Here is an 18537-nt window from a genome sequence, read left to right on the forward strand (position 1 = left end):
CCAAACCAAAGTCTGCTCTCTCTAACTTTGCCTCCAAATCATCTAACCTTCGCTGTCCCTTCTAATCCTATCCAATTTGGTCACTCCTAGAGAGAACCTCAACATCCTCATTTCCGCCACCTCCAGCTCGACTACCAATAAAGTCCTCCACCCTTTCTCCCTGCAGCCTCACTCTTCCCCCTCTACCTCTCCCATTCATGCACATACAGTGTATTCTGTTTTACTTCGGCTAATCTCACATATATTCTGTTTTACTTCGGTTAATCTTAATTTCTAGCTCATGCCTTTCTAAATGTTCCTCCACCTCCTCCATGCTCTTATTGCAGATCACAGTGTCATCAGCACTTTGCTGCACTGCGCGTGCCTTTAAAGTGGTTAGCAGTTGGATTGGGATTCAGTCATGGACAATTCGAGTCCAACCTCATCTGTCAATCTCTCCATTACTATTGTAAATGGGAAGGGGCTCAGAGCTCATACCTGATGCAATCCCACCTCCACCCAAACTCCTGCCACACCCACAGCACCCTCACACTGATGCCTATGAAGATAGATGGTGCGCCAGCTGTCTAAAAATTGTCATTTGTGGTTTCTTTTTTTAGGTTTTGTCTTGTTCTTTGAAAATAAAAACTTAATGTGACAGACATGGCATACTTTAATCATTTGACAAAGTTTTGAGATTTTTCACATTTATTTTCTCAAATGTTTTACATATTTTACAAACTGTGAAATGGATACACAAGGGAAAGTGTTTCCTACACAAAAATTCACTGTCTGAATTTCCACAGGCAGAAAATGGTTTATGTTAAATCTTTTGGTCATCGGTGGCTTAAAGTACCAGACTTTCACCATGACTTTAAAATCGTGATAAAATGTTTCTTTAACCTTGTGTTCATATGTAACACAATTTAGCAGAATTTTTCACCAAAATGGAAAGTAGTTTTCAGGTACTTTGTTTCGAAAATATCATTGATTCCCCCCCCTCTCTCCCCCCCAGGCCTGCAAATAAGTGAAAGGATCTTATACATGTGACAGAGTTGGAAATATTTCATCATGTAAATATTTCATCATGTAAATATTTCATCATGTAAATGTCACCAGTAACACCTGTTTTTTAAAAGAAAACTGAAATGCATTAAATATGCGCAGAATACAGAGCAGTTCAATTCAGTTCAAGAAAAACAAGCCATTTAAAATCCTTTGGAAAGACCTCACAGAGCTAAGGAATATTTGACGGTAAAAGGAGGAAGATGTTGAGCAAATGTCAGCAGGCTACAAACATAACTAAAATGGTTCACATTATAAAGTATATATTAAAATAAGGTGAAAGCAAACATTTAATTACGTGTGTCTGCACAACTTAATGGGATCCAATTTCCATCCATCCATTCTGTGTACCGCTTATCCTCACGAGCGTCACAGGTATTCTGGAGCCTATCCCAGCTGACTTTGGGGGAGAGGCGGGTTACGCCCTGAACTGGTCACCAGGCAATCGCAGGGATCCAAATTTGTTTACCTTATTCAGATACATGAGAGGGGGAAAATAGAAACCGCTCTCATTATGATGCAGCGCAGTTCTTCACAACTGCAAATTACATTCATTCATTTTCCGTACCGCTTATTCCCACTAGGGTCGCGGGGGTGCTGGAGCCTATCCCAGCTGACTGTGGGCGAGAGGCGGGTTACACCCTGAACTGTTCGTTAGCCAATTGCAGGGCACATATAAACAAACAACCAGTCACACTCACATTCACGCCTACGGGGAATTTAGAGTCTTCAATTAACCTACCATGCATGTTTTTGGGATGTGGGAGGAAACTGGGAGAAAACCAACGCAGGCATAGGGAGAACATGCAACCTACACATTCCTCAAAACTCTGAGGCAGACGTGCTAACCAGTCGTCTACCGTGCCCTGCAAATTATAACCACAATATATTTCAAAATGCAATATTAACCCATTGGAAAAATTATACTATTCTTGAATATGCAAAAAAAACCAAGCTTGTTCACCCAGATCGATGTCAATGTCAAAATTGGTTCATTCAACAACCTTATTTTCTTTATAGTAGATCTCATCAGGCGGCACGGTGGACGACTGGTTAGACCGTCAGCCTCACAGTTCTGAGGACCCGGGTGGAGTTTGCATGTTCTCCCCGTGCCTGCGTGGGTTTTCTCCAGGCTCTCCGGTTTCCTCCCACATCCCAAAAACATGCATTAATTGGAGACTCTAAATTGCCCGTAGGTGTGGCTGTGAGTGCGAATGGTTGTTTGTTTGTATGTGCCCTGCGATTGGCTGGCAACCAGTTCAAGGTGTACCCCGCCTCCTGCCCGATGACAGCTGGGATAGGCTCCAGCACGCCCGCGACCCTAGTGAGGAGAACCGGCTCAGAAAATGGATGGATGGATAGATCTCATCAGGTTGTTCAGATGTAAAGTTCCTTATATTGTAGTCAGTGAGTGCATGCAATTATATTACTGTATGTAAATCAAATTACCAGAGTATTTATTTCACACACTTATGTTGAAGTATCATAGATACGTACTTGTGTTTACAAATATTTTGTAATTGTCTTTAGCAAAAACATATTTAAATTCATCCCCTTTCTACTTTTACCACAGGTCAGGCTCGACCCACACAATCTTCCTCTGCTCCTCCCAGATGACGGTGCGCAACCTGGTCAGTAGTGACGTCTGGTCACACCACGAGTCAGGAGCCACGCGATGATACAAGCACGGCAGTTTGTCCAAAAGCGCCTCCTCGCTTCTGGAACACACCAGCAGATGCTCCTCTGACCAGTTCTGACGGTGAAGCTTCGACCTGGAAGGTTAGTGGTACAATATTAACTTCAATCTATCCATCCATCCATCCATCCCTTTTGGCCCCCCTCCTGCACGCCACTGAGACATCTTTTGGATAAAAGAGGATTTTATTTTATTTTTTTTACCTGAGTTTACGCGCACTGCGTGGTGACTGGCTGATGAAGATGATAATAGGGAAGATCTCTGCCCTGTGTAGGCGACGTACACAGTCCAGCCCAAGAGGCAATACACAGTGAATACCCTGTAGGATGACGAGACAAAAAATACAATTGAACTTAAGGGTGGCTAAGAAAGGGTTGTTCTTTGAGATCAACTGCTACGTTGGATCTCTATCTTTGTATTTCTATTTACTGACATACTGTATATGAGCAACTTCTGCAAAACAGTATCGCAAATTCCCCTAAAAGGTGACCTATTTAGGGTATCCGAAAACCCAGGGAAGTAAAGCATTTTACCCGTGAACCTATAGCAAGTCCTGGAAAAAAAATAACCGTTGTTTGGATCTCAGCTAACTCATTGCTGGTGACAAGAATGGCCAACAGGGACTTGGAAATTCTGCTGCTTTTTAAAAATGATTACTATTTGTACTTTGGACAGCTATTTGTACTCTAGCTATTTCTGTCAGCAAAATCTTTTGTCAATGAACAGGCTTTGCTTGGGTTTGGATGCTTTTGACTTGAATGGATTTTGACTTGAATGCTAAGGATTCTTTGACTAGTGTGAATGCTCAAGTACAGTATACTTTCCCAGCCCCAGTGGAATAAAGTCTTGGGAACGATATGCACAGTTTTGGCATATGCAGTGAGTGGGTGTGTGTGGGGATGGAAACGGTGCTTCAGCTTGCTTAGTATGGGAGAATGGGACCTAGTTGTGTTTGTATGTTTTGATTGTTGGTTGTTTTTTGCTCACTGCTTATTGTAAAAAATACAGTACAAGTAACAAAAGCCAACTTGACGTGTTGTACTGTTTATGCTCCTCCCAGCATCACTAGTTTGTTCACCAGTCCTAAATATGTCTGATACCCAAAGCCAGCAGAGAGACCTTGAAGAAGATAAAGTACGTTCTTGCAGTACAGTCAGCCTAAAAAATTGCACCATACATAGACACACACTGACCTTCTTCATGACTTTTTCTACACTCTGCAGGGTGTAGTAGCAGTTTCTTCCCTGTTCACACTCCTCCAGGAGCTCGGACTTCTGCAGTCGGGCTGCATGGTCACTGGAGCTCAACATCTCTGCAAACAGCAGCGTGAGATATTAAATATCAAATTAAACTTAAATACAGAATTATGTCATCATAAGAGATGAGAGAAGACTCAAGTATATAGTTATTACTACAAAAGGTAACAAACAGATCCTGGATCTTGATTAATTAATTATTCCAGTTCCACGTTTTTTTTTTTTGTTAACATGATGTCCTGTAATTCATCATGAATCTCAGGTGTGAACTTGCTTTCAGTTATTAAGTGAACAGGGTGCCAAAGGTTACTCTGCTGATTTTGACTCTGGAAAATGGCAAGTATGGAGTGTGTTTCTGACAGTTTGTCCTTATTTAGGCACTGGTCTTGGTGCTCCTTGCACCAAGAAGTAGGTAATAGAGCTGCTGCTGAGTTGTTGCTGTTCCTACGGCCCCCTCAACCTCACTCGGCGTGCCGGCCCGTTTACCGGTGTCGTCACAGCCACAGCTTATGGATATGCCACCCTGGAGGAGCTGCATGACCTGAGCAACTTCAGATGCTGACTCATGCTACCACTAGAGGTGCGGTGGCACTAATGAATGAAATAGCTAGCCAGGAATCACCCAGAAAGGAGGAGGAACGGGAAATGGTCTGTTGCCACCACCTTTAATATCATTCCTTAATCAGGGTTGTCTTGCTAAGTGTTTCTCAACCTGTGTGCGTCCCATTCGCAAAATTGAAATTGGTGTGGTCATTATTGCTATGAATCAAACATTGGACAGGTTGTTAACACTTGTCAACTTACACTGATGATTATGTGTTTCCCTTTTTTTGTATTTTTACTATCTGCATAGATGTAGTTAATGAGGTTTTGGTTAAGCAACATACATAAGTGTTTTATTGAAATAGCATTGTTTTATAAAATCACCGAAACAAAAATAATAATTATGCAGAATTTCTCTTACCAGGTTCACAGAGCTCAAAGCCTTGCCATCCTGCGACCTTCTTATCGAGAATGCGTCCCAGGACAGATGGTAGTAACAGGACTGGGCGACAGATGGGTGGGAAGTGTGGTGTGACCGGTGTATAGGGCATGAGGGTTAGACAGCTTCTGGGTGCCGATGTTTCATCTAGGTGTGAGGGAATATACGTAGATCGTTTCAGGCAAGAAATTACTCCTAAGTTTGTGTGCATACGTTAGCCTTCATTATACAACCCCACTTCCAATGAAGTTGGGACGTTGTGTTAAACATAAATAAAAACAGAATACAATGATTTGCAAATCAAGTTCAACCTATATTTAATTGAATACACTACAAAGACAAGCTATTTAATATCCAAACTGATCAACTTGATTGTTTTTAGCAAATAATCATTAACTTAGAATTTTATGGCTGCAACACGTTCCAGAAAAGCTGGGACAGGTGGCAAAAAGACTGAGAAAGTTGAGGAATGCTCATTAAACACCTGTTTGGAACATCCCACAGGTGAACAGGCTAATTGGGAACAGGTGAGTGCCATGATTGGGTATAAAAGGAGCTTCCCTGAATTGCTCAGTCATTCACAAGCAAAGATGGGGCGAGGTTCACCTCTTTGCGAACAAATGCGTGAGAAAATAGTCGAACAGTTTAAGGACAATGTTCCTCAACGTACACTTGCAAGGAATTTAGGGTTTTCATCATCTACGGTCTTTAATATCATCAAAAGGTTCAGAGAATCTGGAGAAATCACTGCATGTAAGCGGCAAGGCCGAAAACCAACATTGAATGCCCGTGACCTTTGATCCCTCTGTATCAAAAAGTGACATCAATGTGTAAAGGATATGACCACAATTCTCAGACTTCAGAAAACCAATGTCAGAAAATACAGTTCGGCGCTACATCCGTAAGTGCAACTTGAAACTCTACTATGCAAAGCAAAAGCCATTTATGAACAACACCCAGAAACGCCGCTGGCTTCTCTGGGCCCGAGCTCATCTAAGACGGACTGATGCAAAGTTTTTCCACCGACAAAGCTTCAAAGCTTCATTAGTGTCCTCAGTTCCCAAACATTTATTGACTGTTGTTAAAAGAAAAGGTGATGTAACACAGTGGTAAAAATGACCCTGTCCCAGCTTTTTTGGAACGTGGCGCAGCCATAAAAAGTTAATGATTATTTGCTAAAAAGAACAATGAAGTTTATCAGTTTGAACATTAAATATCTTGTCTTTGTAGTGTATTCAATTAAATATAGGTTGAACATGATTTGCAAATCATTGTATTCTGTTTTTATTTATGTTTACCACAACATCCCAACTTCATTGAAATTGGGGTTGTAGATCAACATGTGTTTTTGTACCCGAATCTGTGCTCTTGCTCTTTTCATTCTCTACGCTGACCCAGAGAGGGTTGCGGCCCTGGCGACCTGTGCTGACAATCCTCACTGCTTTCTGTGTATTCTGAGCCACCATATGCCCTTGCTGAAGAGGGAAGTATTCACTAGTGAACTGTGTATTTGTACTCCATATGCAGTCACTCTTACCTTTGCAGACTTTGACCTTTCAAAGTTCATTTCTTCAATAGCCCGAATAAGAAGTCGCTGTGCTCTGTGATTTCAGCAAATCAAGGGGTGGTGAGCCATAATGAGGTTTCGTGTTCTCAACCTGTGCATATTGCTCATAAATACCTGTAGTAGTTGGGTACTAATCCACTATGGAGGGCCAGAAGCTGGCAGGGATGAACCTGACTGGCGTACCACGAGTCTTCAGTGTCCGTCGGGCGTGTGTTGGTCACATGTAAAATGTCATTGCAGGACACAGTCAGTGTCCCTTTGGAACCTGCTGGGATGGTCACGTTGACACGCACATAGAAAGAGTCGCCTGATGACATCTCACTCTCCTGCAGTTGCTGCAGCAGTGCCTCATAGTCTGTAAAATAGGAAGAGAACAAAAATGAGTGAGTTCACACATCAATTATTGTCATTCTGATTGGCACTAAATCAAGTGTTATGATGGAATATTCCTGACATTGCATTATCCCCAAAAAATATTCCTAACCCTAACCCAACTCTCCTAACCTTAACCTCTGGCCCACAAATACTATTAATGCAAGCAATTGCTCGGATTGTGAACATGTATTAATAACTCTCAAAGTCTTTTTGTATAACTACATCACAATGGCTGTCATCAACAAGTAGCAAAACCCAACAATATAATAGTGGAAGCATTGTACAAGTACTTTGGTATGTGCCACGAATGTATCCACCTAACATTCATTAACAGTGATACCTGATCAAAATTTGCATCGTAGTTCTTTCTTATGACTGGCTGAATACATTTGGGTGACACATTAACAAAACAGGTGAAGGTTATCAATGTTGGGCCACCATGAACTATCAGAGTGGCACTGCATTGCAACTTTGCATTTGTAAAAACTGGATGTAACTATTTTAAATATTGTAATACAAAGAGCTGGAGTTGACAGAATTTAAAACATTGCATGTTTTCTATTGCAATATATTGACTCCCCTTCATTACCCTGTCTGTATTTTCTGTTTGTATATAAAAGGCGCTTTATGTTGATTTATACAGTAGATTGATTGAATCCACAATATGGTGACACTTTCAGTTTTGGAGAAATCTTTGTATGGTAAATAGTATCGAAATGAAAAACCTACATAGAGGTTTTAAGCACATGCTGTGGGACATACCATCTTGCCTGGGACGTAAAGAGAGATGGCAGAGACCAGTAACCTGGCCAAGTGCCCACAGAGCTTCCTCTGAAGTGGAATCCTCCAGCACCATCCTTAGAGCTTTCTGGTCCTGCTGGTACCTCACCTGCAGGTCATCAGTGTGCAATCAAACCTCTTCACATAGCCTACCATCGTTAGTGTCATCAAATAGATTTTCCTCTCACCTCCACTATTTGCGCTCCATGGGTGATACCCACAGTATGTGCAGCACTCCCTTCTGTTACTTCATGCACAAAGACCCCAGTCTTATTCCCCCCTATCACTGCTATCTGATTTAGCAGCATCTCCCCCTGGAAGGCAATGGTGACTACGCGGCCACTGATGCGCATTGCTTTAGGACGCGAACGCACGAGGAATGGAGGTACATAATTGTTATCCAGGCTGGTGAGAGATAAGAGAAGATAAATTAAAAAAAAAAAAAAAAAAAAAATCACATTTTATTTTTTAGTTTGTCTCATGGCAGCACAATGGATGTTTGGTTGACACTCCTGCCTCCTAAGTAGGTCGGGTTTGACTCTTGGTTCACCTACTGGAATTCACTTCCCTTGCCCTTGCATCAGTTTAGCACCAGCCTGCAACTGTGCTCTCTGAGGGAAGGCCCAAATGTCCCACACTTGTATACTAACTTATGGCAGGGGGCGAGTACAGTATCATTTTAATCATCCCTGTGAAAGCCAAATAACCTTTGTAGTGGGGATTTTGGTTTTTGACAGATGCTGCATTGCTTGTCTATTGTCTAATGATCTGCCTCGTGGAAAACAGAGTATCAAGATTGAAACCTCAGACCACTTCTTGTCATATGCTCTGTACAAAGTTGGATGATTCATCATGAAAGTGAATGATTAACAGGTATGCCTATAATCACTCATAATAATAAAAAGTCACATGAACTATCATTATTTGAATATTGTTGTTTGTAGGATCGACTGACCTGTATGTGTTTTTGGTTCCACCAGGAGCATATTGTCTTGATGGGCTTTGGTCTTCACGTAACTCTAAAAAGAACAGATGATATTTAATGATTTGGCATCAAGGTTGGAAAGGGAACATTTGTTGAAAGTTTAACATTTTGACCCTTGATAATAATTGGAATACATTACAAAACTATACAGTATGTCCTAACTCCCCAACCCCTCTTGACGAGAGGTGGGTTAGACCCTGGACAGGTCACCAGTCAGTCGCAGGGCACATATACACTAACAATCACTCACATTCATACAAATGGCTGATAGAGTCTTCGACTAAACTACCATGCATGAGTTTGGAATGTGGGAAGAAGATGGTGTATACAGAGAAAACCCATGCAAGCACAGGGATAATAAACTTCAATTTAGACATGGATCTAAATGTGGATCTCCTCAATGTAAGGCAGATATGTGGCAGATATGTAATATTTTCCCATGGATTGGTTGAGAGAAATTCAGTGAGGTGTGTCTTCAACCTCTCAATGTTAGTTAGGTTCCATCCATCCGTAGGATTGCGGGCGTGTGGGAGCCTATCCCAGCTGACTCCGGGTGAGAACCCTGAACTGGTCGCTAGCCAATCACAGGGCACATAAACAAACAACCATTTGCACGCACATTCACACCTAGGACAATTTAGAGTCTTCAATTAACCTACCATGCATGTTTTTGGAATGTGGGAGGAAACCGGAGCATCCGGAGAAAACCCACGCAGGCACGGCGAGAAGATGCAAACTCCACACAGGCAAGGCTGGATTTTAACCCGAGTGCTCAGAACTGTGAGGCAGATGTGCTAACCTGTCATCCATTGTGCTGCCTAGTTTGGTTTGAGTTACCAAATTATGGTTCTTACATGCAAGTTAAAAGACTCCAGCCGTAGCAAAACTAAAAAAGCTTTACCAGATGAAAGCCCTTCCAAACGAGACTGAGATCTTCCACGCAAAAGCACACACAAACACACACTTTACTAAGGAATGTAGACATTCATGCAAGACACACCACTGGGGAGGATCTCAAAGTCGTCCAGTGAAGAATCATCAGTCTCTGCTGTTTCCATGCTACAAAACAGAAAACATTTGTAACAGATTTGTGAGTGTCTCTGTCAACACACACACGAACAATTGATGTTCAACTGCATTCAACCAGCGATGCCGGTAACGCGTTACTTTGTACGCATTACTTAAATAATTCCGCCATTTTGAGTAACGAGCAAAGTAACGCATTACTTTCCCCGGGAGAGTAATCAGACTACAATTACTTTTACAAACCAGCAATAGTTACTTTTGAGTCATCAGTGTCTCTCACCAAGTACTGAAAGTACAGTACTGAAAAAAAACAAAACAGTCCAGCCATTCAATAGCATTTAATCGTTAACCGTAACCATTAACCAAGTAATGGTTACGGTTAACTTAATGCTTTTTTTGTACTGTGGATAAATGATATTCCTGGCACTTGGCAGTAGCTGAAAGTAACTAAAAAGTTACTTTTTTCTAACTTAGTTACCTTTGAAATCATCAGTAAAGTAACTAAGTTACTTTTAAGCGCAAGTAATCAGTAAAGTAACGAAGTCACTTTTTCATGGTAACTGGCAACACTGCATGCAACAAAGTTTAGTTTGGTAAACACGTGCGTGTTGCGTCTAAGATAATTGCAGCAACTCAGACAGATTTGACAGGCCCGAGATGATCAAATTATTCCCTCACGACGTCACTGAATAGTTGCTCAGTCATTAAATCAACGAGGCGTGCTGAAGTTATACCGTCTGTTAGGGATCAGTAACACTTTGTCAAGGGCCTTTGAGCTTATAGTTTACTTTCAAATAACAGAACCCCAGTAAAATATTACACACAAGACTCACACTCACCTGCTGTCTTCATAAAGAGCTCCCTCTCTTCTGCGGAGAGACTGCGGACTGGGAGGCTCTACATTTCTGGATCGGACGCTACTTGCCAATGGATCTTCACACTTCAAGATAAATGGCAATGTACGCATACACACAAATAAAAATGAGAATTTCAAAAAGGAGCTTTTATGCTTAATTAGAGGTTGGGTAAACACACAAAAGTGAGATAATAATTTAACCCCACATTATTATGCAGTACAGTTCAACACCTCTGAATACTAAAAAAAAAAAACGATTATAAATACATTAAACATTAAAGTAACACTTCTCAAAGAGTCAGTCACAGCTGTGCATTATTCTCTTGGTAAAGATAATCTTAGACTGTTTGCGTGGCCTGTATATATTGCTATACTTGCTAAATGTGTCCATTATATTGTAGCTTTAAAATCAGTCACAATTGTTTCAAAAGTACTCGGACCAGACAATTAAAAAAATACCAATGTAAAAAGACTGCTCACGATTGTGAACTGAATGTGTATTATGTTGCTTGTGAATGAGGAAATATTTTTAGACAGTCCTGGGCTCTATAAGGTTTCGAACACGCACCTTAACTACAGTATGCCAATTTTGACAGGCGCCTAACAACATTCATTTACACACCTCTGATGTAAAGGAATCCACTGATAAAGGACTAACTGCATCCATGCGGCAAAGTCTGCGTCTATTTGGGAATGACGAATTTTCAGAGCGGGATATCGGATGCTCCCAGCCAATCCCATTCTCCTTCAGAAAAAAAAAGAAAAAGAAAAAAAGAATGTAATTTTATGAGCAATTCTGTTGCTGTCTGCCAATGTATTTTTGGTCCAAAATTACATTAGAGCTCTGCCATTCTTTGTTGTGTTTGGCATATGCACTAAACGCTCTCTCCTGGAGCTCCATCATTTGAGACCTCAGGATGTCCTTCTCAGCCAGAATGCAGGCGATCTGTGTCTGGGCTTCGTTTCTGGAAAGGTATGCCTACGAAGGACAGAAACCATTGCAATTCAGTTTCATAACTTTAGCCAGAGTTAATTACACAAACACACCATCCGTCCGTTTTCTAGACCACGTGTGCACTTTAGTGTCATGGGTGTGCTGGAGCCGATCCCAGCTGACTTTGGGCGAGAGGAGGGTAACACCCTGGTCTGGTCACCAGCTAATCAGGGCATTCACACCTCTGGACAATTTACTCTTCAATTTACCTAACGTGTATGTTTCTGGGAACGGTGGGAGACTGGTTAGAGCGTCTGCCTCACAGTTCTGAGGTCCGGGGTTCAATCCCCGACCCCACCTGTGTGGCGTTTGAATGTTCTCCCCGTGCCTGCGTGGGGTTTCTCCGGGCACTCCGGTTTCCTCCCACATCCCCAAAACATGCATGATAGGTTAATTGAAGACTCTAAATTGCCCGTAGGTGTGAATGTGAGTGCGGATGGTTGTTTGTTTATATGTGCCCTGCGATTGGCTGGCAACCAGTTCAGGGTTTACCCCGCCTCCTGCCCGATGACAGCTGGGATAGGCTCCAGGACGCCCGTGACCCTAGTGAGGATAAGCGGCTCAGAAAATGGATGGATGGATGGATGTTTTTGGATTGCGGGAGGAATCTGGAAAGACTCAACACAACAAGTGGCCCACAAACACACACTTTGTTTGATGCTCATGCAGATCGTTGATGAGGCAATGATAACATTCCTCCTAAAACTAAACATAGTACCTAATCTGATACTTTAAAACTCTGCTCAGGTAAACATGTTTCTCACATGGATTGCATTTTTTGCTATTAGTCCTACTGAATCCAATCTATATATTGTTCGTTCCTTTGGCATCTGTCTAGCTTTTGTCACATTCATACCAATTTAAGTATGGGTAAGGTGCAGCATTTGGTAACATTTTGGATACATATTGCTGTATGCTTTTTAAAATATAATTTAATGACTTTTTTATTTTGGTCAAAATACCCCAAGGATCAAGAATTATAGCAAGGATTTCACCCTGTATTTAGACTCTCACTAAAAATCATCTTGTTTTGAGGAAGCGGTCCCATCTTGGAAAGTGTTGACTCATAAGACACCCTCCCAGCTACAGCCAGAGCAGGAGATTTTCACCTCTGTGAAAACAATCAACCCAACACGAAGCTGCCTGGCTGATTCTTCCCATAATTCTCATTCCTGCAATAATTCTCATTCCTAATTCTCATTCACCAAGCCTAATTACACTTCGTAATTTAGTGTGGCGATCTGTGTGTGAGGCGCATGCCGAAGACACATCACTAAACATTCATCAGAAGCTGATGCTGATAATGCTATCAGCCAGTGACTTGGCCAAACTGGGCTTAACTTTTGGCTCAGCATAGCTTCACGTGGGGTTGGTATTGTTTCAATTAACCGGCTTGTGACACAATCTGGAAAAATTCAATGGCTCGCTCACAGACACATTTTCAGAAATAGGTGGGCAGCTTTCAAGATAGAAAGTCAATATTATTAATGAAAAATAGATAATTAAAAATCGTTATTGTATTGTGTGTAATCATTATTGGTATAATTATAATATTAATTATAATATGAACAAATATAACAAATATATATATATATATTGAGGCTATCCCAGCAGACTTTGGGCACTTACTTTTAATGGATGTTTGACAGGAGAAAAACTGTTATTTGACTTCTGGTGAGGGGTGTGCCACCTATTTCAACTTAACTTACTGTGCCCTGTGTAGGGCTACATTGTTGTCTCTTACTTGGTCTCTCTCTGTCTGCAGCTCTCTCATCTGGTTCTGGATCACAGTGCTCTTCTGCTGGTGCATGTTACAGTCAAGGGTCAGCTGCTGCACTTGAAGGGTCAGACACTCGTTCTGATCCAGAAGCTGTACAATAATACACATAATGTGGTTGTGGGAATTCTGTGCATGAACAGTATATATATATATATATATATATATATATATATATATATATATATATATTGATACACAAAAAAACGATTTATGACAAAGTCAAGACTATGCTCAACTACACACATAAACCCCATCAATGTAGAACTGGTAACAAAGGTGTGTGCAGTGCAAGTTCCCCAAATTCCATTCATAGTGTTCACTGTCTGGCTCAAAGGCAATTTCACCTGAAGCGCAAAGCTGCTAATCAAGAACTTTAAAAATACGCAATGACGTACACTATTCCATCTTACAAGCCACATCGGTATTCAATCGCTGACATCATGTTAACTATTGCAGTGATCCTCTCAGGAGGCGTTGAATTTGCATTTGCATTTACAGTTCCACAGTACGCAGTCATGAAACTCGCCTTTTGTTTCTCTCTGTGCATCTGTTCATTCTCTTCTCTGTAACACCCGAGCTGACCTGCAAGCTCCACCTGGCTATCAATAGCTTCAGCCAGGTCCTGGGCCAGAATATCCTGATGAGCCTGATAAAGAGTGATAATCAATTAAATATAAATGTGGCAGCTAAAATGCTGTAGCAGTGGTTTCGCATAGAATGTTTACGTGGTTCTTCTCACTGGGTTCAGTTTTTCTATCTTCACTAACTGGCAGCGCAGACTCCTCACTTCCTCTTGCAGTTGAGACGCCTCAGCTAAAGGGACGCATCTGAGAGAGCGCCGTTTCTGGAAGTCACTCTCCGTTTGGGCCTTTTGCAGTTCTGTTTGCAGCTGATATATCTGTCATCGTGCAAGACACAAGACCCGTAATTCATAATGGGAAGGTGCTGTAACTCAGAGTGAGACACAATACTGATATTGCAATACATCACATCGTTATATCTCATGGTCAGAATCAATACATCAACAGTCGATACAGTAGCAACGCTAGTTGTGAAACGTGATAGGAGAATTGTCCACTCGACACGTACTGTCAACACTGCAACTCTAAAATAAAAATGAAAACGTTTAATTAGGGTTTTTAGGGTTCTCCACAACCTGACAATCCATTTAAGCAAAGAGTCTCAAGCGATTCAAGAATGAAGCCAATCATTATGACTTCAACAAACCAAGTGCTGACATCCTTGGAAAATTAATGTCATGTGTTGAACTGATGATTGACAATCTCCCCGGACTGGTTGCCAGTCAATTCTCTTGTCAATGTCTTTATGTCTCAAAAGTGTTCTCTGTCAATTGACTGTCTGTTGTCGTACACGACCGGCTCAGATTACCGGAGACAAATTCCTTGTGTGTTTTTTTTGGACATACTTGACAAATAAAGATGATTCTGATTCTGATTTCATTAGTATGTAATCCTTTAAACCATGGGTATATATACAGGGTAGGGCAGAAAGGACGGATGTTTTTTTAAAAATTCACAAAATAATAAATGGTATATATGTAAGGGCTTTGCGATGGCCACTCCACAACATTGACTTTCTTATCCTTAAGCCACTTTGTAACCAGTTTGGCAGAATGCTTTGGGCCACTGCCACGCCCGTATTTCAAAGTTGTGATGGTGTTCTCAGGCTTGCAAGCTTTCCTGTTTTTGCTACAAATGTAACGATGCTAGTTATGGCCAAACAGTTAAATTTTAGTTGCCTCAAAAAATTAAGGTGTTTGTCTTTGTTTGCATTTGCAAACTGTAATCTGGCTTTTTAATGTTTCTTTTGGAGTAATGGCAGTCTTCCTGGCAGAGTGGCCCATCAGCGAATGTCAGTACAGTACTCGTTTCACTGTGGATAATGACACACTCTTACCAGCTTCAGCCAGCATCTTCACAAGGTCTTTTTGCTTTTTTTTCTTGGATTGATATGCAAATTTCGGACCAAAGCATGTTCATATCTGGGACAGAACCCGTCTCCTTCCTGAGTGGTATGACGGCTGTACATTCCCATTGTGTTGATACACGTGTATAATTGTTTAAAAAGATGAACGTGGCACCTTTAGGTATCTGGAAATTGCACCCAAGGATGAAACATACATGTGTAAGTGCACAATTCTCTTCCAAATATCTTTGTTGATTTCCTTTGACTTTGCCACGATGTTCTACATAGAACTATTGTGCCTTCAACTATATTCGTAGGGATGACTAACTCAATCAAATGTTGTCAATTAAGCGATCAGAAGCTTCCAAAGACATTACATCATCAACTGGGTATTTAAAGGCATCGTAATCTTACTGTATGTAAACTTGTGACTTTGAGGAATCTTAATAATAATAAATTATCTCTTTATTCTGGCATTTAAAAAACAATTTTAGTAATCCTAATTGATGAAAAACCGGTGATTTCATGTCAGACAATGAGAAAAAAAGCGAAAGCTTATGTGTCTTTTTATATAGTGTACTGTATGTCAGCATCCGGCTTAAACTGTACTGCATATACCTTTACTACGTTTAATAATATTAAATATACTTTTTAGCAATCATACCTTTCTTGTTTATTGTTTTTGATTGACACTACCTATTACTGACCAACTACACTACTGTATTTTAATGTTGGTCATTATGGTGGTACTGGGAGTGTATGTTTGAAGTGACAGTGTAAACAAATGTGATGATCACTACTGATCTATGTAACTGGTCTGTTTGGAAACAAATATGTTAACGATTAGTACCAACCTGTAAATTGAGGTCATGGAGGTGCATGCTCATAGCGGATTTTTCCTCTATAGCTGCAGTATAGCGTACATACAAGTCGCACTTCTCGTCCTTCAACTGGGTGACTTCACGTTGCAGTGAAGACAAATGTCTATGGATGCGCTCACATTCCAACTGAAGGCACCTGGACTTTTCCCCTTGGTCCATTATCTGCTGAATCTCAGACTCCAGAGAGGCACAGCGAGCACTCATTTTGCCAGCCTCGCAACGAGCCTCCCAAAGCTCATTCTGCATTCCGGTCACTGCTCTAATGAGGTACTCGGTCAGTTCGGAATACTTTATCAGGCCTGTGAGGAAAGTCCAGACATAAGACAAGTCAGAGATACTGTATAGTAAATCAAACTTATTTCGCACTACAAGACATTTAGTAACAAACCACTGAATCTTGAGGGTTCCGTGCTGGGCTTGCGTCCAGTAACTTGAGTGTAGAGGGTTGGGTAGTGGATCATCAGGCTTTCCAGCAAAGCCACAGCACCGTTCCTACCCTGGGTCCGCAGCAGATCCATCATATGGCCTGCAAACATTGTAGTGTGGGGCATCCTTATTTCCTAACTAGAGAGAACATTACAGTACAGGGACCCCCGCTACTCGGCCTGACTGCGAATCGCAAAAATCTGCTAATACATTTTTTTTTTTTAAATTATAATCACCATGATTAAAAAAAAAAAAGCACGAATAAGCAGGAAAATCCTGCCAATAAGCAGTTTTCACGAAAAATGGGGGTAGGTTCCCCAAAAATAAATAAATAAATAGAAATTATAAAAATATACATTTTTAAATCTACGACTACGTGACTCTGCGGATGCCAAACTGATTATATGCGGGGGCCCACTTTTCTTTCTTTATTGACGTCAAAGAGTTCATTTTTTAATTTATTTCTATAACCCTTATTTATCTAGCTAAGGCGACTTAAAACAGAATCTCATTTGTAATGTAGCAGCATACAGCAGAATAAAACAAAATGATTTACTACTTAAGAGTTCCAAGCCAAAGCAATCAAAGGTTGACATTTCAAATGGAGAAGCACTTCAAGAATATTTCAGTAGTTCGTCTATAACAATATAATTATGCAATAACTACAATTACATGCCAGAATAATTTGCCAGTGAGTGTGTCTATGCATTACAACAGTGAATAGGATGGAGATGAGTTGTGCATTCGAGAGAAGATTACACTTTGTGTGGACTTTACAAGTAAAAAATAAACATACAACAAAAAAAGAAACAAACAAAAACACCAGCAGCATCTTACTTGTTCTCATTGAGCGGTTGGTGAGGTTGTGGCTGGAGAGAATCTCATCCTCATCCATTTCAGTGAGCACCCTGGCCTGCCTGAGGTACGGGATCACGATGCATGGCCTCACCCCCAAGGAGAGCCGATGGCGGTTATCATTAATGAGTTCCCACAGTTCCTCCTCGTCCATCTCCTTCAGGTCGGGACCCTCGGGCACACTCTCTCCTGTCATCTTGAGTGTGTTGTGTAAATCAGCAATAATGGTTGCTTGCTGCTGCCTCCGCTCAATGACTCATTACTGGAACTTGACAAGAACGGCAGTGAGACTGGAAGAGGCAGACCAAGGATATAAAAGCCACTCTTTCCACACCCAGTAGGTGTCTCTGTCAAATCAAGCTTACAAAATGTTTGTGTGCGCATGTGTGAGTGTGTGCATGTATGTGTGTTGTTGTTGTGTGTGTGTATGAGAAAACCTGTAACACAAGACCTCTGTGTTGAGGCACAACACTGTAAGGGGCGGACAACATACAGTAAAGTGTGTATTCCCAAAATTACATAATCCCCACTCACCCACAAAGCAGACCAGGTTTTCATTATTAAAACATTGTGATCAACTTCCTTACCCTAACCATTACTAGTCCCAATTAATAATAACAACTGCAATACATAGAGCTTGTGTCATACCAGTCATGACACGGTTACAGTATACACACATAACAATGATACTTGTTCAACAAAAACACCTATTATTCCAGAGAGCACATATGTAGGCTACTGCATGTCCTACCCATTCACACTTTGAGTGACCTGTTTTCGTATTAACTCATAAAACGTAACAAAAAATGCATTGGCATCATTTATGTTTGTGAATGGAGTGAAGCCACAAAAAAATGTAAAGCTGTGCACATATAAAGATTCTCTATCTCTGTAAAATTAGATGCTTACGCAAGTTTGCCTTGGTAATTCCTAATTAAAGAAGCCAATCAAACACACATACCACACAGCTGACAGGAGCAAACAGTGCAGTCAAGTGCAAAGTCCTTGTTGAAACGAGGAAATGCGACTGGAGACATAACAGCTGTAAAACGGCAGTGTAGGGTTAATAGGTTTGTCATTTTGTTCGCTCACTTACCATGCTTTTGTG

The 18537-nt window shown here is 41.1% G+C and overlaps 1 protein-coding gene across 1 annotated transcript; it reads right to left on the reverse strand.

Annotated features, from left to right (window-relative positions):
* Positions 1 to 730: 730 nt before the first annotated feature.
* On the reverse strand, positions 731 to 17731 carry card14 (caspase recruitment domain family, member 14). The gene is made up of 20 exons (XM_061680000.1): positions 17412 to 17731; positions 16537 to 16674; positions 16122 to 16447; positions 14081 to 14239; positions 13868 to 13987; positions 13306 to 13431; positions 11403 to 11546; positions 11190 to 11312; positions 10551 to 10651; positions 9686 to 9744; positions 8656 to 8719; positions 7889 to 8105; positions 7683 to 7809; positions 6660 to 6900; positions 6516 to 6579; positions 6333 to 6453; positions 4961 to 5125; positions 3934 to 4052; positions 2944 to 3059; positions 731 to 2816 (listed from the first exon to the last, which is right to left on the reverse strand). Exons 1-20 carry the CDS (start codon positions 17623 to 17625, stop codon positions 2609 to 2611), a joined length of 2952 nt encoding a protein of 983 aa, XP_061535984.1. The 5' UTR covers positions 17626 to 17731; the 3' UTR covers positions 731 to 2608.
* Between the last annotated feature and the right edge of the window lie 806 nt (positions 17732 to 18537).

This window comes from Phycodurus eques, chromosome 6 (genome assembly GCF_024500275.1).
Source record: "Phycodurus eques isolate BA_2022a chromosome 6, UOR_Pequ_1.1, whole genome shotgun sequence".
In the NCBI taxonomy this organism is placed as follows: domain Eukaryota; kingdom Metazoa; phylum Chordata; class Actinopteri; order Syngnathiformes; family Syngnathidae; genus Phycodurus; species Phycodurus eques.